General features: G+C 40.0%; 2 protein-coding genes and 1 non-coding gene across 5 annotated transcripts in view; all 3 read right to left on the bottom strand.

The window, feature by feature from the left end:
• Positions 1-25,561, bottom strand: part of LOC119556514 — a 55,641-nt gene that overhangs the window by 20,092 nt on the left and 9,988 nt on the right. Inside the window, exon 2 of one of the 2 annotated variants that reach the window (XM_037868785.1) lies at positions 24,260-24,550. In XM_037868785.1, coding sequence (XP_037724713.1) covers positions 24,260-24,538 — 279 coding nt within the window. In that variant the 5' untranslated portion in view covers positions 24,539-24,550. Of the gene's footprint in view, positions 1-3,442; positions 4,160-24,259; positions 24,551-25,561 lie in introns of those variants that run through there. The other variant, XM_037868786.1, reaches the window with a different exon arrangement.
• On the bottom strand, positions 10,463-14,580 carry LOC119556515 (xenotropic and polytropic retrovirus receptor 1). Of its 2 annotated transcripts, XR_005219978.1 has the most exons (6): positions 14,433-14,580; positions 13,675-14,353; positions 12,210-12,920; positions 11,820-12,120; positions 10,809-11,203; positions 10,463-10,732 (listed from the first exon to the last, which is right to left on the bottom strand). XR_005219978.1 is itself a non-coding variant. In XM_037868787.1 (5 exons), exons 1-5 carry the CDS (start codon positions 14,499-14,501, stop codon positions 11,002-11,004), a joined length of 1,962 nt encoding a protein of 653 aa, XP_037724715.1. In that variant the 5' UTR covers positions 14,502-14,580; the 3' UTR covers positions 10,463-11,001. The 2 variants fall into 2 exon arrangements, 1 of the variants encoding a protein (XP_037724715.1); XM_037868787.1 differs by having other exon boundaries at positions 10,463-11,203.
• On the bottom strand, positions 15,398-15,469 carry Trnap-cgg. The gene has a single exon. It is a non-coding gene; the product is annotated as a tRNA-Pro (tRNA).

Below are 25,561 nucleotides of genomic sequence, written 5' to 3'. Positions count from 1 at the left end.
TTGAGAAGATTATATGTTCCCAAAACTTAAGCTGGAAAATATTATCATTTTAAAAAACTTAACTATGCCTCATGTTTCAATACATATGCAGGTATGTGCTACTCTTTTCCAACAACCTATTTTCGGTATTACCAACCTTTGCCCAATCTTTTTCCCCACTTTTTCGTATCTCCCGCATCTCGGCCATTTTTAGGCGAATCACTTAGTCTTTTGCCATGACTTGACAGTCTGATTTTTGGTTACATAAGCGGCTTTTGTGGGCCAGCAGTGGAAAGATGGTGAGGATGATGCTGAAGAAGAACTGCCTGCAGCAAATGCGAAACCAAAGACGAAAAACCAATGACTTAGGTGACAAACTGCCAGGGAAAACTGCCACACCCCCTTTCCCGCTGCCTCCCCAACTTTATTTGGCCACTTTTTTCTTTCTTTTGACCAACAAACGAATGAATAAATGTGCTTGTGAAAGTTACCAAACGAAACCAACCAAATAAATGCCCAAAAAAATTTCCCTTCAAAGCAATAGGCAACAACTATACGGCTATAAGTCGGCCATAGAAGAAGAAGAGGGGACGGATAAATTGAAAAAAAAATATTTTAACTTTGATCATAATTTATGCTCAACCTGTTGCTGCGGCTTCGGATGTTTGCTGCTGGTTAGCAACATCGAGATTGGTTCGATCGCCGCAGCTGCGCATACTTGCTGTTGTTTAGGCCCCCAAACCACCATATATTACACGGATAAAAATTGATAAGACTGTGGATTCCACACTGAAAAAATATATGTATAACATTCAAAGAAATGAACGATTCAAATGGGTAAACTTTAAATTCCATTTTAGGAAAACCAATTTTATTATATGATAGCTTTAAAAATAAGAATATTATAATTTTATAACCTGAGAATGAAATAAATTTAATATTATAATTTATTTTATCTCATGTTTTTAAAAGGTATTTTTGTTTAAAAAATTATTCAACTAGTATTATTGTGTACCTAATACTAATGTTTAATAATGAATACATAAGTTTTTCAGTTGAAAATAAGATCTTAACCATATGTTAAGCTTACTGGACACAATATCTATATAGCTTCGTCTTCTTTCTTTGATTAACAAATCAAAAATATAGGCTTAGATATTTTTATCAGTGCACTTTGTAGCACCCCCACCCCCCTTTTCGAATCAATCGCAGCCTCATTCGAATTGATTAGCATACTAGTTTTATTCATGTGGAATTTCTTTATGGGTAAATGTGAAATATTTTTCACGAGTGAGATGGCTGCAGTGGCTTTGTTTTTAGCTGTGTGTCACTTCCGCGCTTCAAGGAGGCAACCACCCACTCCCAAAGTTCCAGTACCCCCCAAAAATCCCCCTCTTCCTCCGCCCGTGTGAGTCTCTTACTCGAGCGTAAAACAATTGCGGCACGTTAGGGTTAATGCTTGCAACGCGCTGACTGACATAATTAAGTTAAACAGAAAAAACAACAAGAGCACGTCGGCGGAGGAAATTCAATTAAATTAAAGCGAAATGTTTAACGAGACTTGTGACAACAACACGAGGGAAAGGGAAACTGGATAGGGGATATGCTCTATGGTATATGCTGCATGGTATATGGGATCGGAATAGGAGTAGGCAACAGTTGCACAAGCATTTAGATATTTCCCAGGATAAACAACAAACTGGCAGCGTGACAGGTAGAAGAGGAGAGCAGGTAGTTCGGCTCTGGCTCTATAGATATACACAGATCCCTTCCTCCGATCTCCCAGCATTATTGTGTCACGCTCGTATATTGAATACAGTGCACTGGGCAACGGCAAACGGGAAACAAAGGTCCCCGAAAGGGATCTCATCGGGGGTTTAGATCTCATCCGATCTGCGGCAGGCTCAAGTGCCGTCCCGCTGAGTGAGCCAGGATATGGCATAAGCCATCGATCAACCCTCGCCTGCACACACAACAAAATTGTAAGTCCCTTTGGGTTTGCTTATGTGTCATATCGCCATTGCAAAGTTTAAGGTTTATAGATAATATTACAACCATTTAAGTAATAGCGATATATTCTAAATTGGATATTTTATATCTTTAATCCCAAAAAATACTAAGACTTTTATATTTGATTACGTTTTAGCATACATAGCTTAGATATAGAAGACCGGAAATATAGTTCCCCATATTAAAGCTTCACAATTTAAGAAAGGTAACACTTTTTCTTGGTGTATGCTGGTACTGGTACCATTTTACATATACTAGTTACAGTCACAGTTATAGTTATAGTCACAGTACTCGCTTTTTTCGATTATGTAAGCGGCGTAAATGGAACTGGTCGCTTTATAAACACCTCACTTTTCGCCGTGTTTATTTTTCTTTCACGGGCTCGCAAGTTTTTGGGTGGGGTTGGGTAAGGTCCGCCGTTACATGATCGTCTTATGCGACACATCTGCACTTTATGCCATCGCTCGACAACCTTTCCATCGATTTGCAGACCCCGTTTTTAATCATCCCCTGTGCCGCATGATGATAGCTCGATCATCAAAGATCATAATTTGCTTCATTTGCACGATAGTTTTCAAGATCGTATCGCTTCGAATTAGCAATCCAATTGGCACGTGAAGTAATGTTTATAATATCTTATTTCAACTTTCCTTAAATTTAAATAGAGTTTTTTCTATCTTCATATTATGGACCTTCTTCCCTTGTAAAATTTCTATTAAAATCTGATGGCTTACTAACCATTTTGAGCTCTATCATAACTACAGTATAGTAAGTTATGTTATAGATTTAAGATCATCTGCCTTAATCATCAGGATTAATATAATCTCTTCTGGAGGTTTCTTCGACGACTAACATTTTGAGCTCTTTCTCTATTGCCTGAGTTTATGAACTGCAATACAATTCTAGGAACTTTTTCGGTTACTATTCCTAGGATCAATAGGATATAATAATAAAATATTTATGACTGTGACCTGTCTATGGGTATTCCACGGTTACTAGTTTCCAGAAGCCTTATCTTCTATAAACCTTTTCCTTTACCGAACCTTTCTCTGGTTCTATATCTCCAACCCCTCTGCATCATTGCATGCCCAGTTGCCCTCTAAAATTTAGTTATATTTACTTTTGAAGGGGAAACGGACCTATAGAGACAATTAAAAGTGCGCCTACAACGAAAATTGTTACACTTTTGTGGCTTTTGTCAACTGCAGTCGCGTTTTAATTTCTTACTTTTTCCCAGAAAAGCGAAAGAGAGAACGATAGTTAGATGGGGAAAGATACATACGTATTCTTTTGGTGGGTTTTAATGGCCGAGTTGACAGTTTTCATAGACGGAAAATGTTTTTTATGATTGCGTTTCGTGGTTCTGGTTTTGTTCTTTTTTCCAGCTGACCCCAAATGACCTCATTTGTTGATTAAACATTTTTTTTGGTTTTTCGGTTTTTTGGTTTCTTACCTTGCAGGTCTGAAAGAATGCGCCAATGTTGTTTTTGGCATTGATAGCCGATGTTTGGGCATTTGTTGTTGCTGTTGTTGCTGCTGCCTGCTGAGGTTGCTGTTGCAGCAGCAATTGTTGTTGCCCCGCCAATGGGGCATGTGGCAGCGAAGTCTTAATGGCCACCGTGTCCATATTGATGGTTTGGTTTTGCGTTTCCTCCCCAAGAACTTTTCAGCACATTGTGTTTCGTTTTTGGTACCTCACAACTTCCGCCAAATGGGAAAAACAAGAAGAAGCGACAGCAAGGGAAGTTGCCACAACCCTTTTTGAGTTCTTGGGCAACTTCTTCGTGTTCTTCTCGTACCTTTTTGTAGTTTTTGTGCTTTTCGCACCTGTTTGCGTTCACTTAGCTGGGTTTTTTCTTTGGGTCTTTTGGCTTTTCCACAGCTTAGCCACCATTTGTTATTGTTGTTGTGGCTCTTTTGGCTTTAATGTCACGCTCACAGAAACACACGCACACACTCAGAAGACGGCTTTAAAGAGCAACTGGGCTCTTAGAGTATATTTCGTTTTTGATTTCCCTTGATTAAACCTCTGTTTGCTGTGCCACACAATTCACGAAAAAAATTGTTTTGTCTTCGTTTCACAAAAAAAATTGTTTTGTTTGTTGCTTTTTGGAACAAAATTGTTTTGTTTGTTTTTAAACCAAAAAAAAATAAAGTTGTTTTGTTTGAAGCTGCGACGGCGACTGAGCGAACGTCTTTCGAAGTTGAGAGCGCAAACAACACTAAACACTCGACGCCAAGCAGCCACAATTTCCCCGCTTCGAAGTCGGCGGCTCAAGTGGGAAATTACCTCGCTCTCGCGCTTTTGGGATATTTTCAAGGTGTGCAGGGAAATCGGGGAATTTATTGCCTACTTTTGGGTGCTGCTCTAAAATGAGGCATATTTTCTGGGCGGGTTTTTATTTTGTCACTAAAATATTTAAAATTACAAAATAATAATAAAATAAAAAAAACATTTAAGCCAGCATTAAAATTTCAAAAATTAATTTGTTAGGAATGTAACATTTTTATTTTTTTTGTAGCAAATATAAGTCATTTATGCTCATTTAAAACTTCGTATTCCTACTAAAAATTCTTAAATTTAAATAGTCTCTTATTAAGTAATTTTACGAGTTTTATTTTAAGTTGGCAAAAAATATAAATGTAAGAATATATGGTTGTATATTATTCGGAGATCCTATTAAACTCCTTATAAAATCTCACAATGTTTAGTAAACATACAAACATACATATACTCCCCAAGCCAAGTTCGAAACTCTGAGCAAAGCTTGAAGTAGAGTTGAGCAAATTACCCATAAGTCAAGGAAATTTTCTCTCAAGGCAAATTGGAACTTCTCTCTGAGTAACAATTCCCCCGGCAAATGAACTTTTATAGCAAGCCAACTTGGAGCTTGGGAGCCCAACTCGGTCTTATCCGAAAACCAGAAATCTCTCAACACTGTTTGCTTCGAACTCGAGTCTAAAGACAAAATGGCGGTTGTAAAGATCAGCGTAGAAAACGAAAAAAGCAGAAAAAAACGATAAAAACAGAAAGACAGAAAAGTACGTAAATGAGAAAAAGGTACAGAGCGAGCGAAAAAAACACGTTTTCAGACTTAACGAGTTTTGTCGCAGTCGCCGTTGCTGTTCCCAAAATCAACGTGCAACAGCCAAAAAGGTAGAAACCCGAGAGAAACGCGAATAACAATAACAAAACATAATGTTATTGAGGTTGCCAAAGGGGGCTGTGGCAGAAGGAGGCGTGGCAGTTGCGGGGGCAGATGCTGGTGGTGGTGATGGTGATGGTATACCTTCCTATAGAGAAGGTATACAACATTCGTATATATGTACATAATATGCTCGTGATGCTGCAGACCTGGAGGCTGGGGTTGCTTCTTCTCGATCATCTTCTCTTTTCATTTTTTTCGTACTTCTCCTTTTTGGTTCATGGCCCATTAGCTTTTGTTTTGGGGGCCAGTTTCTCCGGGGCTTTTCGTCGATTCCGCGGAGAAGCCTTGTTTATGTGGCACTCGCGGCAGTCAGGAGAATATTGCGCGCCAAAAGCCTCGAAAATCAGAGATCGAAGCCAAGCCAAGCCAAGCGCGCCTTTCAAGATGGGAGCTTATCATTAAACAAAAGACGCGAGATGGCCGAAAGCCGCTTAGGGACCTATCCCCCCACCCCCTCAGACCCCTTTTTCATGGGTGCAGAGAGAGGAAAATGTACCCATCTCCATGAATTTATCATAATTTGGCAATACTTTTATGAAACAGAAATTTGACACATTTTCTCGGTCTTAGGATTTTGAATTTCTAAGATATGTCTGGTATAAGATAATTATATGAACCCATCTCCATGAATTTATCATAGTTTGGCAATACCTTTTATGAAACAGAAATATGACATATTTTCTCGGTCTTATGATTTTGAATTTCTTGTAAGAAATTAGATAAATATCTATATATATGTCTGGTTTAATATAATTAAATGAACCCAGCCCCATGAATTTATCAAATTTGGGCCAAAGTTTTTATGAAATATACATACATAAATATGACACATTTTGTCGGTTTTAGGATTTTGTATCTCCAAGATACTTATGTCTGGCCTAATATATTTCCATTTTTAATTCAATTGCTTTACCTTAGCAAAATTCAGCTCTTCTTAAAAAACTAAAACAAATCGTTTTATTTTTAGAAACCTTAGAAGAGTTGAATGATATAAGCATTTTTGAAAACTATAAAGCCAAGTACTTATTTAACTTAAACATTGATAAAGGCATTATCATTTTAGATTATCCCAATTATTACATTGACCTAATGTTAACGAGCTTACTATTTCTTGTTGCATTAATTTGAGGACTCTTGTATATCTCTCTGAGATATTCCACACATTTTAGTTGGCAAGCCCAGCTGACAATTGCCAATTCGGCTCAAACATTGACAATTATCATAATTTTGTGTGTAGCTGCTGGTCGTGCAGCAACCGGCAACAAATTGTGGCAATTACATTGGCATTCTTTTGGCTCACATTGTAAAAACACACAAACACCTGCTGTTTTCTGGGTTGGCTAATTAAATTGAAATTCATTTGCCGCAGCTGCCGATTCGCCAAAATCACTTGTCGCCTTCGATTTCCCCCCGTTCGCTCGTCAAAGAAATCCAACGTTTGCAACTTCTCCCCCGTCATAATAATTTGCAATTTTCCATGCTGCCAACCGCTAACGGCCAACATCACTCAGCTCATTATGGCCAGGCCAAAGCTGGGCGCAGTGGGGGCGTGGCCGGCTGGAAATGGGAGGAAGGTCGCCTCCAGTCACCGCAACTTCGTAATAGCTGATCTACATTAGTCGGTTGCCCAATCGACTCCGTTTCGCCTGGTTAATGCTAATAAAGCAGGTGGAGTTAGATCTGAGTTGTTGGCCAAGAATTGGGTGGTCAGTGGGTGCCCGGGGATAAGCAGAAAATGATCCACTCCCTGACTTCCAATGAGCATACCCCAAGAAACACAGTTGTAAGCTCGATCTTGGGGCATAAAATGTACCATAATTGGCTGAGATATATAGTACCAGAAGCTAGCTTGGGATCTAATTCTAACCATAAATTTGAATTGCACCCTGACACGTATAACTCCTGGTTAAGTATGTTCATAGCAATTTAGCCCAAGCCTTTTTATTCTTTCTTTCTGTCGCTCGAAAATAATTGGCTGAGATATGATATACCAGCATCTCTCTGACGATCTAATGCTAATGATAACTTTAAATTTTAACCTCAAATTTAAATACAGCTTATTGATTGTATAAGTCTTTAAGATTTTGTACTTGCCAATCAAAAATATATGGCTGAGATATAGCAGCAACTAGCTTATGGCTTCATTTTAACCATAACATTACATTTTATTTTTATTTTAGCTGTAGTTTAACCCAAAACTTTAATATTTTGTGTCTGCCGATCAAAAATAATTAGCTGAGATATACTACCCACTAACTTACCATTTATTTTTAACCATTACTTTAAATTTTAACCTCAAATTAAATTGTAGCTTTTCGATTGCATCTAGCTTAGAACTTCTGGTTAGGCGTGTTAGCTGCAATTTTACCCATAACTTGAATTATTTTTTCTGCAGATCAAAAATACCTGGCACGTTCTTGGTACTTGTTCCAATTTGAAAACCAGCTGCATCGGCAGGACTAAAAAGTCCTTGCAGCTGAAACTAAAGCCCAAAAAAAGGGCAGCTGGTTGTCTAAAATTTCGAAGATAAAACTGGACAAGTGATCTGGAAAGCAGGGGTATATGTATGTATATGCATTTAGGACTCGGTTATAGAACTTGGCTGCCAGCCAATTTATGTGCACAAATTAACAAGCGAACAGAGAAGACAGAGAGAGAAAAAACGGCAGCATAAAGGCAATCAAAAGGCTGCCACATAAATTTATGAGCTGCGTCAGTAGAAATCCCCGCTGTGGCCAAGAGAAGTGGCGATAAAAAGCGGGGATATCGGAGATATCGAGCTTATGGACGCGTGCTGCCCCATAAAAGGGGTTTCGAGGGGGGTTTCGCAGGGGGTTTCGCAGGGAGGGTTCCAAAAGGGAGGGTTCCAAGGGGGCTCTCGGGGGGCCAACGAGGGATCATCGCGCGCGCGCACATAAAACTCGAAACCAGGAAAAGGAGCCAGAGCTGGCCAAACTGGTTCTTCCTTTTTCTTCGCGGGGTAGACCCTTCTTGGCCCCGCCAACGTGTCCTGCTCCTTGGCTAAATTTAGCACGAGCTGGCCATCAAGCTCAGCTGGCTAAAAAAGGGCTAAAGCCAAGTTAAGATCAGTGTTTTGGACTTTGTACGCCAGTTTGTTGTTTGCGCGCCATTTTCCAGCCACAAAGAGGTAACAAATAGTAAACAACAGCCAAAGGCAATTGCAGTTGGCCATCTAAGTACCGAGGTACATGTGTGGAACCACATATATATTTAGCTATATGCCCAAAGTTGGACATTGCCCACTGAGGGCACTCACATCGCTGGAAAGAAGTGATCATAAATCATCAAATACGCACGGCTAAGAATTATAAACAGTTGGGGAGTTCACTAGCTTTTAAACAATTTAAAATAATAAATAGAAAAAAATTAGGTCTGTTAAAGAAGTAATGTCTTAAATATAAAATTAATAATAATGCCTAATTATACCCATAAACTTATGGTATGGGTAAAAAAAACAATACGGGTTGTTATGTTACCATAAAAAAATGTTTACTGTAGTTAAAGTAAAGGGAAACTATCAAAAATATAAAAAAGAATTTTGCTGTTGCTTTGGTTACCATTGATTAGTAATAGTAAGTTGTATCTATTGGTAAAGTTAACAATTCGATGGGTAGGGCCCATTTAACTATTGTATTGCTGAATTTGACCAAAGTTATATATTTATTAGTGTTCTTTATATCATTTTAAATACTAAAATATATTTCCAAAAATATAAATATAAACATTTCCATAAAATATCCAGAAATATCCAATTGATTTACTCAAGACGCAGTCCCAAAGTTAAGGAGCAACCCTCTTGGCAGTAAACTGGGCTCCAAGCCGTTTGGACCTTGTTTGGCCAGTGGTTGTCGCCTTTTGGCCAGGCTCCACTCGTTTCGGATGGGATTGCCTGAGTACTGGTACTCGAACTCGTACTCGCACATTGGATTTGTTTGCCCGCTTGCCTTTTATTTGTTTGTTTGGTTTCGTTACGTCTGGTTTGGTTTGGTTTGGTTCCTTCGCTCGTTTGTTTGTTTATTTGTTTGTTTTGGTCTGCTTTTGGCGCGTGTGCAGCGCGGCCAACTGTACCAAGATCAACAGCAACAGCAAATGCAGCATATACCGCAGTGTTGCAATGTTGCTGCTGTGCAGGCAGCTTAATTGACACGGCAGCAACATCGTCAGCAGCGGCAGCAATTAATAATAGCCGCCGTGTCTCCCTTTCTCCGATTTTCTCTGGAGACATTGCCGGCGTCGCCAGTCGCGACAAGCAGCATAAATTGCAGTTGCCATTGCCAGCAACAGCAGCAACATCAGCAACTGCTGCAGGAACGGCAGCAACATCGGCCGCAGCAGCAGCATCAACAAGTCAATGGTAAATTTATGTTTGACTCGTGCTCAAGTCAGCCACTGAAGACTGGCTTCAAGTGAAAGATAAGTTGCAGTCAGAAAAAATCAAGAATAATGTTTAAAAATATATAACCTACATCTTTCGCAGAGTAAAAACAACCAGAATTTTATGGAATCCCCTTTAAAATTTTTTTTAAATATTTGTAATTTTAAAAACAAATAAATAAATATTACCCCCAGTTTAGTGAGGTTTCAATTTAATTTATACATATACATATACATATCTCTGCAAAAAAATGACCTGAAACCATAACAAACTCTCAACTTTTTTCCAAGTGTGTTCAGTTATCCAGGCCTGATTGCCTTCTTCTTCGCTTCGATGATCCCCAAATAAAAGAATTTGATTGCGTATCAAATTACACGAAGGAAAATAGGCAGTGAAAAAGGATCGAGATAATTCTTTAGGAGTCATCCTTTGTTCTGGCTTACGCCTAAGGGTTTTAATGCCCAAATAAAAGGTTGCCTAAGCATCCTTAACTCTTAGATAAGCTTCTTACTTGAGATCTAAAAGTCATTGTAACAATAGACATAAGTCTTGAATCTCTGGGGATCTCAGACCCGAAAGCCTTTATTAAATGAAATTCTTTAAGGAAGTTGGAATTTACCTTTTAACAAATCCTTGAAAGATGGGATTTTTTAAAAGGTTGGGTTTAACCTTTCAACAAGTTCTAAAGGTATTCAGATTTCAGATAAATAAATGTAACTTTACTATTGTGTCGTTCTGCCAAGGCTTAAAATTAAATAAATTGGCCAAGAAAGAAGAAGATTCTGGCTATTGTTAGTAAAACTGCAATGATTTTCAACCAGTCAATATTTTATATACAAAGCGTGATGTACAAAATATGAAACCGAAACACTTCTACCATTCGAATGCCTTTCTCCGGACTAGAATGGGTTTAGAATGGGTTTAGAATGGGTGATCGGTGATCATCCTCGGGTTCGTTCTCCTCTCCTCCTCCCTGGCTAATTACGAGGCCAATCAAAGCTCGATGCGAGTCAATTAAGAGATTGTCGAACAGCTTGTTTGATGGCGATGGCGATCCGTGATCGGGAGCTCGCCACGAGGATATTTACCTCTCTGCCCTGCTCCTCGGCTCCTCTTTTCCAGCAATGACAATTGTTACCTGATCGGGCGATATATATCTATATATATGCTCACGTACGAGTAAATGCGGAGACGGGAGTCCCCGGGGGAGTTACCACTTTTGGGTGCAGCTGGTCAACCGGTTTGGCGCGTGCTCCTCGTGCTCCCTTTCTCCAGTCGCTCCAGTCTTTCCATCTGACTTGTATTTTTGCACAAATGAATTAATTAAAGACGACGACGGACCATTAAAGACCGATGGATGGGGGGCTCCGAGTTCAGAGGGGAATTTAAACAGATCGGCAGCTGCCACTAGAAGTACTCCTTCCCCAGGCGAATGCGCTCCTTCGATTTGCGCCGGTTGGTCACGCCATCCGTCTCGTCCATCATGCTCTCCAGCATTCGCTCCTGGCGAGGATTCAGGGCAGCCAAGTGGATCTCCCTGGTGGCACGGAACTTTCCGCAGTTGAACAAGTGCTCGTTCTCCAGCCGCACGTAGTTCCAAATGAAGCGTCTGCGGGCAGGGGGCAGAATACACTCAACAAAACGGGGGCGCTCGCTGTGTCAGCACCTCAATTGGTTTATTGAAAAAACGCCCTCTTACTTCGAATTTTTTCAGTTTAATAAAATATTATTTCATTATTTAAGCAAGCTTAGCAAGACAAGGGGCGTTTTCACGACCGCCTGTTATATTAAAAGTAGGTTTTAACCTCTAAATACGTACGTTTCCTAGGTTTGAAACCTGCTTTTATTGAAATATGCAGACGAGATTATTATCAAAAGTTTGATAAAGTAAGCTTGCCGAAAAAAAAGCAATTCGTTTTATAATCACAATTAAAATGTCAGTCAATCTGCTTTAAAAATGTGTCAAACGGTAAAAAAAAAATTATAGTTAGTTGAAACAAAATAATACAAAATGAAATCTACATTTGTTACCCTTTATAAATAATAAAAAAAAAAGGGTGTAAATGCTGTTTCTAAGTCTGCAGAAAATTTTCAAGATATCTTAGTGAAATAATTCTGATCGTACATCTGTGAAAACTGAATGAAATGCGTTTTTCCAAATAAATCAATAGTGGTGTTTGCAGTTCCAGTAACGCGGTTCGCCCCTGCAACCCCCCCGCTCTCACCTGGTGATCTCCAGGATACTGCTGATGGTCTTCATGTTATAGGGGGTCATCAGGTTGTGATACAGAATGGCGAACTCCACGGCCCAGAAGAGCCGCAGCACCAGATTCTCTACGATCACAAAGTAGTAGAAGGCCTGCGGATAGACCAATTGCTTCCTGAGGAAAATATGCTCGCCGCGCATGATGGTGAAGAGCCCAAAGTCCCGGATGACGTCCCACAAATAGCAGTAGACGGTGGCCACCACGCAGCTGGCGAGGAATAGCCAGGTGTACGGGTTACTGAACGTATTGGCATATTCACCTGCGGGCGAGGGTTTCAGGGTTTCAGGATTGGGGCTTTGAGTTAGGATCACATCCTATTTTTTTTTCTTTTTTTGGGACAACGATTACCCTCCGTATTGCGGCGCAGCGTGGCGAATAGGACCACCAGAAATGTGGTGGAGTACTTCCCGGCATTGATCAGATAGATCACCGACTTGGAACCACTGTCCCGAAATCTCCGCAAGCACTGGGCAAATCGAAACCAGCCGGGCAAACACATCGTTATCGGTACAATCACATCCGGTTCGAAGCAGTTGTTGATCCGTTCGTATCGCAGCCAACTTATCGCATAGAATCGCACGATATAATAGTGATCCACAATGCAGGTGACCAGCGAGTTGAGCTGATCGCCCATCCAGAAGTCGGCGAAACCCACGTAGTGCAGCGGAGCGGTGATCACACGGCCCACCAACTTGATGGTCCACCATCGGGCCGGCCAGTTCATCACGGGCAGCGGCACCACCAGCAGACCCACCATGATCAGGATGAGGGCCAGTGGGAAGACGAAGGGATCCGGTATGCCCATGGACTTGTGGTGCAGGAACCCCAGCATGGACAGGGCCCACAGGATCCCGAAGGTGCAGGCGATCTCCAGGAAGGTGGCCGGCTGCAGGTGACTCCGCGGGTCAATCTCGAAGATCAGCACATGGTTGACCCCGGCCTGCTGCCATCCGGCCACATTGGCCGCCATGAAGAAGTTGAAGATCACCCAGGTGAAGGGACCGCGGTACATACGCATCAGACCCGGGGTATCGTCCTCAGAGGGAGCTCGTTTCCAGTCTACAGTTTGGGATGGGATGGGATTCAAGCAGGAGGATTCAAATATTACCCTGGTATATATATCCTACAAGCCACACTGATTTAAAAAATGGTAAACATAAATATCTACCTATTGAACTTAAAATTACCATTTAAATATTTGAATTAAATAAATATTAAATTTGAAAATATTTCTATCAATGTAAAAAATATACTATGTTACTCATGTTCACTTTAAGCATTATTTGAATTAATAAAAAAAAATTGATTTTAAAACCAAAATTTAAAAACCCTAAATAAAATATTAATCTTAAATGCAATTTTTCCATTTTTTTATGTTAAGATCGTTTGCCTTAGCTTTTTTTAATTTAATAAGAAATAATATACATTTAAATAAAAGTTTAGACTGACTATAATTCTATAATGTTAAATGTACCCATTTTAAACTAATATTTAAAGTGAACATTTTAAAATCAATTATCAAATTAATTGATGTACAACATTTTTTATCAGTGCAGCAATGCCTAGTAAAAAGGTGATTCAAATGGGAAGCCCAATGAGTAACCAAAGAGATTTCTGGTGGAGTTTACGTGAGAGAAGGAAACATCTTTACAACAACACCAAAATCCCAACTTAGATCGGTTGTAAAATGTTTAAAACCTAAGTCTGAGATAGATATCTATAGGAGATGGGAAAACCTAAGCATGAGGAATGGCTTACGGGAAAGTAGCCCCCAAAACGGAGAGATCAACCCATGGCAATACCAACAACCTACAGCTGATCGCGGTGGCCAGGAGCAGCATGATGAGCATCCCAAGGGCTATTCCCGCCCGGAAGACCATCGCCGGCGGAGTGGGCTCCCCGAGGGGCGGAACCCGAAGCTTCTCCATCGCCAACGACCGATCCCCGTTCGCCAGATGTGCCGTGTACAGATCCTCCACCTCGATGGTCATCCGCTGCAATTGCCGTACTTCCGTAAAGGGGGCCACCATGACGTTCTCCACGAACCACTGGCCCGCCGCTCCGGATTTCATATTCTTGTCATACTTCTTGCAGATCTTCCGAAAGCCCGTCTCATTCAGTGACTGATAGTTTTGGATGAGTACCAGACTCAGATAGAACTCGGCATAGGCATATCCCAGCTGGCGAGTGGTCATCGTCTTCTTTTGGATCCTCGAGGAATCGGCTCGCTGGTTCGAGAGTAGCGAGGAATCACTGGCCGTGTGTCCGGGTACCCGGGAATAGGCCAAAAGCTGCAGCTTCAGGTGGCCATGCTTCCGGCGGGCTTCCAAGATTTTCTCCAGAAAGAAGTTGTTCACCCTGTCCAGTTCCGTTTGGCACTCGGTGAGGAAGGTCTCCTCGAAGGCCCTGTAATAGGCCTGAACCTCGTAGTCATCGGAAGTAACCGGCGAGGGGGCATTTTCCACGCCTTCTTTGATCAGCGCCTTGAGATCCTTTTTAGCGGGCGGGATTTGTGTTGTGTTTTGTATATATATATCATATATATCAAATATAGCCAGTTATCCAGCTTACCGCATATCGCATATACTGCTGGCGCCATTCGATCGTCAGGTGGGACTCGAAAGTCTTGCCAAACTTCATCCTCGGCACGGGCAAGCACGCCCCCAAGGCGTGGCTGCTATATAGCTAATACTAGCTGGATTCGTCAGGCTCTACAAATTCTGACATCTTTCTCCTGGCAGTACCTTGGCCTAACTGGAAATTTCCATTCAAAAATCTAGCTCCCATCCCAAAATATATAACACAACTTGCTAATTTTGGTTTAAAAAAGTCTTACCTTATTTTAGACCATATATGTATGTAGTTTGAACGATAAGTGGATTTCAATGTTAAACATACCTGAAAATAATAAAAAAAAGGTGCGACATTAGTAATTGATTTAGACAATATAATATATACATTTATTATGTTAGCTTAATGGCATATCTTACCTATTAAATGTTTATCATTGTTTTGGAAATTGAATATGTATATTACTTAATTATTAATATTACTTAAGTCAATGAATCTGAACTGCGAGAAATTGCCTGATATCAGTGATAATTAAACTTGTTGCAAACAACTTATAATATTAATTAAGCCCTCAAGATATATTACAATTTATTTTTAAAACAGTAATTAATTACTCTAGCGTTTCCTTTGTGTATAATCCAGCCGCAAACCTTTGTGCAAAGTCTGGTTCCCCAACTTCCCTCGATTGTGAGTCACTTCCTCGATCTCATTATGCGTTCGCACGCTGTTCCTCGCGGTTCGTCTTCCTGTCCATCAGAAAATCCCCAACCAAGTGAGTCAGTTACCCAGAGAACACACCAACTCTTCGAAGAACCGAGTTCCCGTCGAGTGAACCCAAAATTGCAACTCAGCGAAGCGATAGTGCCCACGATAACGATCGTAAAACTGACTTATCAGGGGCTTTGCGAGGAAATAAAAAATATTCTCTATTATATTAGATAAGAAAAAAAGGAGCTATCAAACTTGGGCTCGTCCGGGAATTGAACCCGGGACCTCTCGCACCCGAAGCGAGAATCATACCTCTAGACCAACGAGCCAAACACCCCTTGCGAAAGAGAGCGGCGAAAAAGCCGATAGGAAGACCGTGCTTTCAATCTGGAATTGCGAAAGCAACAATTACGAAGTGCCAAAATGGCTAAGAAGAATTCTACGCTATGCTTTCTTCGCTTTTCGTTCTTCATTCTTCGTAACTTGTGGGTCTTCTGAGGGCCGCTCGAGGGTGACGATCAGCCGACGCCTACGACAAAAGTGCCGCTAGAATGACAACCGCAAACTGAAAAAAAAAGACGTAAGACAAAAGAATGGCTTAAGATTCTCAAGAACTCCCCATTGTTGTTCTTTTCGGGTACTATTACGCAACCGGGGTTGCCAGATCTTGTGGCCATAGCCATTAATTTATGGCTGTAAGACAATTAATTGACAAAAAACACAAAAACCAGCAGCCACCGCAAATCGATTTGTTACTCTTATTCGAATTTGTAGCATTTAACCCGAAGGCTTTATGAGAACTTAATACACCCTGGTTTCTGATTGGGGTCACAGGGTAGCGCCCCTTTTGCGGCCAAACGGAATTCCAGCTTGAATTCGTAATTAATTAGCCGCCTGGGTGAGGCCTGCAGCTAGACAAATTGTTAAGGGGATCGGTCTGAGACTCTTTTTTAAGGCAGCCGAATTTGTGTACCCTGTAATACCTTCTACTTGCGCTGGGGCGAGACAAAAAGTAATAATCAACAAGATTTTTCTTATAAAAAAAAAATAATATGTTCACTAACCATACTATACTCGCCTGCAGAAGACAGATCGTAACATCATAGATTTACTAATTAAATAATAAATAATACTTATTATGGAAATGCAAATGGTTTCTTTGGAATACATAATAATAAAGAAAATGAAATGAGGAACAAATTAATTAAGTGCATTAAACTAATGATTTCTTTATATAGCCACGTCCAGCTTAAATACTATACTAGCAATACTGATAATTATAAATAAGGGGTGCGGAAAACGAAAGGAAGCCCATCTTCACGCACTGGATCCCCGATTCCTGGCCCCAAGATTCAAGATCCAGTTGCTGCAATTTTCGCAATCATTCAATTAGAGGGGAAGATCGAAGATCGCTTCCTCTGCTCCTCGAATGGCGCCAAAACGGAAGCTGATCGGCCAGCAATAACATCCGATCGTTGTTGGGGACAGATATATATATGTGTATGTGGTTATCAACGTTCATATTCAAAGGTGGTGTGGTCAGATTACAGGTGATTTTGCCAAGTGCTCGAAGCGGTCCCCACCCAATGCCAACTTCCGTTTTGATTGAGCCCACAATTGGCCAGCGCTGACAGACCAGAGCATTATAATCTTGGCCAGAACTCCGCAACTTGTGCAACTTCCGCGCTCCAATTGTGCAAATTATGGCATCGCTTAGGTGTAATTACAAATGTCAGTGCCTCGCCAATTGCCAATTGGCAATGCGTAATTGGCTAATTGAATTGCCTGCCATTGATGGTTGATCGTTGGCTGGCTGATCGTTGGATCGCCGATCGGCTATCTGCAGACCAAGCCCACATCCACATCCACATCCGATCATCCATCTTGCCTATCTGCCAAACATCCCGAACATCAATCATCCGATTTTCCCCTCCCCTCCCCTTCCCAAAAAAACGAAATCTGTGTTCTCTTCTTTTCGCTTTCCCGGGTGGTCTGCTCCAATGCCCTCTGATCCCAGATCCCAAATCACCGAACTTAGCTCCATTCTGTGGGTGGCTAATGGCCCAAAACAAAACCCAGAGACCACACATTCACTCGGCGCTTTTCTCGCTTTTCCATTTCCCAAGAAAAGCAAACAAACACAATGCCAAGCGGGATGCGGGATGCGAAGATTGGGGAACTATAAAAGCCGAGTTGCCTTAAAGCATGGCCCAAAGCTCGATTTCGCCACTGGATTCCGATTTCATGTGGAATCTAGATCAGGAATCCCAGTCCCGCAGGCTGGCGAATTATTTTTTTTGGATCACCTGCAGGCTACAGTGGTCTACGGTCATGACTCACAAATGTTATTAGTTAAGATCATTAAAAACTTCCATTGGAAAAATGTTTCAATACAAATATCTTTGTATTTAAAAAATAATGTAGAATAAAAAAAAAGAATGTGCTATATGTTGTACTTGAAAATATTAATACTCCTGAAGTAAAAAATAAAGCTAATATCACATTAAAATATAAGGTTTCGCCAATTATCATTGGCTTCTTCAATTGGTTGAGGGTTACTTATTATTTGGGCATTACTTAAAAATAACTTTGAATGTCTTTTGGACTTAGAAAGTTTGGGAAAGATATTTTTCGATCAAAAATATATTTATTTAAGCATCTAAATATTTTTCTTAAAAACATTATGCCTTGCAAATTCAATAGTTGCATTCATTGCTTTTCACAAACACGAATCATTAATTGGTCAACCTGTTCGACTTGATTATGATTATGTGGCCGTAGTGAGGCGCCGAAAAGAAAGCAAAACAGCAAATTAGAAATTGAATTAGAAGTGAAAAATCGGTAGAGCAACGAACATGGCAGGAAATGGGCATTATTCTGGGCCCGGCAATAACAATTACAACTGCGATGGCCATTACACTTACAATTACCACCGAAAAGAGGGAGACATGAAGAAGAATTTCTAATCTTGCCGCCAATGTCGACGCTTTCACCTTTATTTTATCTCTGAGTCAGGTATTTTTGGTTTTTCGGTTCGGCTTTTGGCCGAGATTCAACGTCTGACCACGGAAATGTAAATGGAAATGTAAATGCCGTGTAAATACAAAGCGGCGAGCAGACTAATTGAAAATGCAACAATGGCTCAGCGGAAGTGCAGCGATCGAGTTTGAATTCAACCCGCTTCGAATTTGGAATCGATTTTGGTTGCCTTGTGATTGATTGTGTCTCAATTAGAGGCAAATTGCCCCAGCTGTGACAACTCAGCACAAAATGGAAAACAAACTAATGAGATTCGTCTGATTTGGGTCTGGACCATCCACCGATTAGCTAATGAGATCCCGTATGCATTTGGAAATTTTGAATGCACCTCGGAAATTACACAAGAATTGGGGTTGGGGTAAAACCAAATCGCCAGTGTTGGTAAACAAATTATGACACAAAGTCAAGATAAATCTTAAAAATTGTAAATAAAACTTTGTTACCCTTAAGGGTATTATCATATTTTAATAACATTTCAGTATTTTGTAGTTGTTAGGACTGGTAATCATTGCAATAACCTTAATGCACTATAAAATTAGCAAGAAGAATGCCATTTGGGTAAACATTAAGTTCTATCTCACAGTAAAGGCAAATTATCTTCCACATGATAACGAACTCGGCTAAAAACTTTAATGATTCCTTGATTTTCAACCAGAATAACTATCAACTATAAATATTCATGAGAGGCCTACAATGTAGCTCGTAATTGGATTGCAATCGGAATTAATTTTCCCGTTCTGGGCAACTTCATTAGGAGACTAATTGAGACATATATTGGGTGAGGGAAAACCCGGAAAACACAGTCCATTTGGGCTACCGTTTTCTGGTTAACATTAACATTTTACCATGGGCTGGCCACGCACATTTTCACAGAAAATCAATTCGGAAACAAAAGACTTCGGACACGAACTCGACACAACGAGAAATGGTAACAGTTTCAAAGGTTCATTGAACATGGTCAACTCATGGACAACTTTCGAATGGCCAACAACATGATGTTGCCGTGTTGTTGCCACAATTACCGCAACAAGATCGAAGAGGTCGGTTTCCATTCGGAATACGAAATGCGGGTGCTATATGTACCATACCAACTCAACATTCGCTTTCTGGCCCTGAAACAACAATGCCGACCATGATGTTGGCCAAAAATAACACATCGTGCTGATGACTTTACATTTGCTGCCGACGATTACCAAATTTAAATAAAGTTTGTCATTTTTTTGTGGGGGGGATGTGGGAGCGCTTTGATGAGTTGTGAACAACAATTAACGAGCACAGTCGTTATAAGGAAATATGCACAGTAACTTTATGCGGAAGATGGTTTGGAGTACTTTTGGGAGTGAAGCAAGTAACCACAAACAAGATAATTATATACTGTATTTGTATACAAATATTATAAGAACTTTGAAAAAATACATTTCAAGCCAAATATTTGTAGCGGAAACAAAGTAGTTCTCTATGCATTACAAATTTGCATAACATCCCTCAACAAAAAAACCGAATACAAAATGCCTATTAAGGAACTAAATCAGTTTTTGCGGTTAAATCGTAAAACCACAAAGAGCTTACCGATCCGTCTATTAAAGTTTACAGCGCATATACTCTTTCTTAATAACCAAATTGGAATATCTCATGTGAGCATTAAAACCCCCATCAAAACAGTTTAATTCGTGCAACCTGTCTTCCATTTGTAACCCCTATTCTGGTTGTCAAGTTGCCTGCTTTTTTAAACAGAGTCATACACTGGTCGGCATATGTATTTTGACAAAATAAAAGTTAAGTATACTCATAACTTGAGTTTACTTCTTGTAAACTATAGGCATCAATGGAAAGGTAATTTCAATGCCGTTTGAATGATACAATACATTTCTTTACCCATTCAGTACTTATTGAAAAGGACGAATTTGTGTAAATCAACTTTGAAATTTTTAAAAAAAACTTTTTTCCTCGTCTTGAAAACTTAAATTTTTTGATGCAAAAAGTTTCTTCAAACAAAAACAATAGTAACTGCAAAAAGAATTTTTCAAAAATCATTTTTCTTATATTTTTTATGAATTTTTGAAAATGCTTAAAAACAGGCATTTGAGCCATATTTTTGTCTTTTTCATACAAATTTTTTCCGACATTGTCACCTTCAAAAAATCATAAAAAATATAAGCAAAATGATATTTGAAAAATTCTTTTTGCAGTTACTATTATTTTTGTTTGAAGAAACTTTTTGCATCAAAAAATTTAAGTTTTCAAGACGAGGAAAAAAGTTTTTTTTTTAAATTTCAAAGTTGATTTACACAAATTCGTCCTTTTCAATAAGTACTGAATGGGTAAAGAAATGTATTGTATCATTCAAACGGCATTGAAATTACCTTTCCATTGATGCCTATAGTTTACAAGAAGTAAATTCAAGTTATGAGTATACTTAACTTTTATTTTGTCAAAATACTTATGCCGACCACTGTATATGTGTATGCACAAGCGCGACTGATCTGTTCAGTGTTTTTTGAGGGGGAATAGACCCCTTTCGACTTTACTTTACAGCCAGACAGGAGTCGAGGCGCAGACGAAGACGTTCTTCTTTTCGGCCATAAGAGCTCTTCTTTTCACAGGCAGCGTCTTCGAGCGGAACCGTCTTGGATCAACTTTTTCCTGTTCGCTTTTTTTGGCAGCTGCTCCAGCGACAGGTGTACCTAAATCCCACATATCTGCATACAGCAGTGATCAAAATGTTAGGAGTGCAAAAATTAAAAAATAGGTTTTTACAATATTTCGATATTTTGGAATTGTAAATGCCATATTATAACGCATACGAATATTTAAAATGGTAAAGCAAAATATTTGAAATTCAATTTTTCAACCTTTTTTTATAAATACAAGTATAACAATGAAATCTGCAATATTTCTGTATTTCGTTATTGTAAATTCTATACTATATGGCAATGCAAAAATATTTGAAATTAAATATTTCAACCATTTTTTATAAATACGAGTATAACAATGAAATCTACATTTGTACTATTCTATAATTTGCAATTTATTTACAAGCATTGTTTTACTTACTTTAAACGCGAATGCAAATACCACTATTACTTTGAAGACGGTTGTAGGCAGTATTACTTGTGGGAGAAAAAGGTTTTATTTGTGCACCCCCAAAAGGGGGTATAGCTCCTATATTTTAACCATTTTTTGGCCACCTTTGGCGCACGCATTTGCCCTGAAAGTTTTCTCACATTCTTAATGACAGCCAATGGTCGAGGCGGCGGGGATATCATCATTTGCTTTTGGCCATAAATATCAAATTCATATTAGTTGCCAACCAAGTGGAACCCCCTCGATCCGCCGACCCGACCCGTTTGTTTGGCTTATCGTGTGAACTAATCTAAGGGGAGTCTTCAACTCCTCAAGTCTTCGAGTCTCGGAACTGGAACTGGAGTCGAAGTCGTAGCTGTGAAATGATGTGCGAGTCTATGAGCATAATACTTCCCCCATAATGCCCTTAGCCCCTTTCGAGACCCCGGTATATGTATATCATGGACCGATTGTTGACCGTCTACGCTGAAATTGAAGCCCAGGAAAATGGTGCGACTGGAAGTTGTTTGCAGCTACTTTATTACACTCGGCACCACAAAAGAGCCAAGACGTTGGTCTGAAGGTTTCCCTGACTGATATATATATATTTAAGTTGGTATATGTATATATATCGTTTTTTGTCGCCGAGGGTCTCTCGTTGCAGTTGAGTGCCCCCGACTCCGGCAAAAGAAACACATTAAAAGCATATCAAGTGGAATCATCGGTGTGTTCTCAGCGTTTGTCAGTTGCAGGTTGCAAGTTGCTAGTTGCATGTTGCAGGTTGCTACCTGTAGCGGAAGCTAATGCCCGAAAAAAAATAAAGGAAAATTAAAAAACTCTGTTGACTTTGACCAACAATCTTGAAGAAAGCCGAAAACAATCAAATCACTTTGTCTTGAAGATCTTGCTTAGACAATGGATCTGTAGATGGAATCGAAATCAAAGCTGGCAACTGTCAACAAATGTTTTTTGGGCTTGGCCCACGCTATTTGGCCACATTTGATTGCCATTGTCTCGCGTTGATTTGTTTCCATTGTGTGGCATTGTCTGCGTGCGAGGATATGTCGGGGTTTATCAGACTTTAAGAGGTTTTAAAAAAAATGGTGCACCTTATAGCCAATCTTTTGAAAATCGGTTAAATTATGTTAATATATATTTAGGTTTATTTAAAAACAGATTTTGAAAATCATTCCATTATGAAATTATGTTATGTTTGATTATTGAATTTATCTAAAGTCCCTTAGTCCTTTACATTTATGACTAATTCTACAATTACAGATATATTTCTGGCAAGTGAAAATGAAATAAAAAATGATTATTTATTTTTAGAGTATTTATTGTATACAAATTACATTGGGATTGTTAACTCCTCGACTCATATCGTGTCGCCTGATACCACGCCTTGGATTTCGTGTGTTGCAAAAGCAGCAGCCATGTAAGAAATAAAACTGAAATAAGAGCACATGTCGTCCGTGCAATTAGTTTAATGCTAGTGGCCGCACCTAGGCCTCGCCTCGCCTCGAGATCTCAAGATCTCAAGATCCCAACGCCGAAACCCCGAACCCCAAACCCCAAACACTCAACTCCAAGCCCCCAACTCCTAACACTCATAGATCCCAACTCCCAGCTTCCAACTCCCATTTCTACTCGAAACGCTGACGATCCCATTCGAACTGGTCGATTGGAAGGGGCTAACTACTGTATCTGGTCGTAAGTGAGTCATGGCGATCGAGATTTATCCAATCGATAATTGAACAGCAACGCCCGAAGACAGTTACACAATGGCAGGCCATTATTGGATGCAAATGGGTGTGAAGATGATCAAGTACCCAAACATCACTATTTATGGGTAATATGCGAGATTAATCCCTCTCAAATGGGGCTGTGAAATTGGTTTAGATTGTGATAATGGTACAATCACTTAACTTAACATTAATATGTCTGAAATTGATTATAACTCATAACTCCATCTTTTGAACATAAGTGATTCCGATTCAAGTCCCCCAAGTTCTATTTACACCACAGCAAATTACTTCGTTCTTATCTTGAGGGATCTATTTGCAAACGTGTTACCGATAAGTGGGAAAGTTTCAACTTGTTCATCTTTCATCCCATATGTATGCACAACTATAGCCGGGTCCCCTTGTCTGACATCCCATTTCTTGTTGCAATCGGACTAATTGTTGTACGAACTCGGCTTTTGCATAATTCCCCCGGCATAACCCCATTTTCGAGGAGGGGCCACTGCCAGGGCAATCATTAATATACAGATTTATGTTTATTAAGAGTTGCTCACTAAATTTATGCAACTGGGTGGCGCTCTCGGTTCCTCGAAGAACCCAGGAACCAAAGAACCACTCCGCTTTGGGCCAACCAAACCGACAATTGGCCATGTGAAAAGTTTGCCTTGACTGAGAACTGAAACGGAGACAGTGAACCCACTCAGGGGAAGACGGTTGAACATTGGAGATTGAAGACTGTGGACTAGAGACTAGAGACTGCAGACTGGAGAGACCAAAGAGACTGAAGACTGAAGACCATAGAGTGGGTGGTTGGCCACCTTATATGGTGCATTTGTGGCGCCCACATTGTCGACTTGAGGCACACACTCTCCAACAAAACTCAGCAGCCAATTAACACAATTTCGGCTAATGATGTTGAAGGTTGTCAAATACCAACTGGAGGCCATCGATAAATTGGTGCTTTCAGGCAAAGGTTTCCCTCAATTATAACTACTTTTTATGGGAAAACTACAAGGAGTACTATTAAAACTATATATATACGAAGTCTTCAGAAATATTATAGAAATCTTATATATCAAGTATGATCTATAAACCTATGAAAATACATTTTAAAATGCTTTTTCTTAAAGGTTTCTCGAAACGATAACTACTTTTTATGGGAACATTACAAGGAATATTATATAAACTGGATAAGTACCAACTCTCCAGATATATTATTATATTTTTAACTTGATATATGATCTATTAAGAGAATATCAATATACAAATTCCTACCTGTACGGCGCAGTTGAGGAAACAGTTGTTCTGCCCGGGTCCATTGAGCAGTCCCTTGGAGGAGGGTTCCAGTGTGGGAGAGGTCAGGCTATTGGGTGCCCTCAGCAGTTCCAGAATGCGATTCCTCTCCGAACCGTTTTGGATCGAACCCACGGCATAGGGCTTGGGCGGCTGGGCGTATAGGCTGTTTGTGGGCGTGGCCGGTGTGGCAGCTGCGCCACTGGCCAACCGATATAATGTGCCCGGAGTGGTCATTCTGCGTCCACTTCTGGCTGACATCCAAAAATGTAGCTGCAATGGAAGAAGAAAAGGGGGAACAAGCTTAGAGACAAGTGTCACTCAACCACGAATGGATCCCTCATGACAGCCCGATGTTGACCCAAAACCAAGGTGTCCAAAATGTCCAAACATCTCCGCATGTCAGTGGAGAAACCAAGAGATTTGAGAGCTGAGATTTGAGATCCGAGATTCGAGATTCGAGATGATGTGGGTTGGCCCTGACGTGTCGCCGGCAATTAGTAGCAGCTGTGAAAATTCCCTCATGCAAAGCAGAAGCGTGATCACGAAGGTGGAATTCGAGTACTGCACGGAAACCCCAGAAGAACTAAGAGGTCACTGAGTATGTTTGCCTAAAGTTTTTATATTTAACAATAAGAAAAACCACCTATGCTTTGGGTAGTTGATAAAATAAATTTTAAAAGAATCAAAACGCTAGCTAAAACATCTCTTCTAAGAGATCTAATATTTTTAAAGAGTTTTTTTCCAAATGCCGTTTAAAAAATATTTTATAACAATTACATCTGATTATTCAATATGAAGTGTGCCAAAAACGTTTATCCCTGGACAAACCGGCATAATTTAATACGAAATCAGCCTAGCGGATTAGTGATTCTTTGTGCAAGAGAAGTGCGGTTATAAATATTGATGAAGTGAAATCGGTGATGGCGAGAATCCTTAAGAATCGAGTTGATTGGCCAAACAGGAATGAGAAGTCCCCTCCAGAGTTCTGCGAGTGAAAGTCAAGAAAGCCAAGATAGGATTGGATACTTTGTATATATATATTTCTCTGAGAGCCATGCACTTTTTGCGTGAAGTGGCGTGCCGTAAGTATTTGTGTCACTTGGGCGGAAATGGCCAACTGGGATTATGCAACCGTTAATTGCAGGCCAGCCATCGTCATTCGCAATTCATTCATCAAATTGCACGACGAGGCCAAGACATTTTTTATTTCGTTTTGTTTGGCCACATTTTCTGCTTCGCAATGCGAGCAAAAATAGTTGGGCAACCCAGATGGCGAAGAAA

This window comes from Drosophila subpulchrella, chromosome X (assembly GCF_014743375.2).
Source record: "Drosophila subpulchrella strain 33 F10 #4 breed RU33 chromosome X, RU_Dsub_v1.1 Primary Assembly, whole genome shotgun sequence".
Classification (NCBI taxonomy): domain Eukaryota; kingdom Metazoa; phylum Arthropoda; class Insecta; order Diptera; family Drosophilidae; genus Drosophila; species Drosophila subpulchrella.
This window is presented reverse-complemented; position numbering and strand designations above follow the sequence as displayed.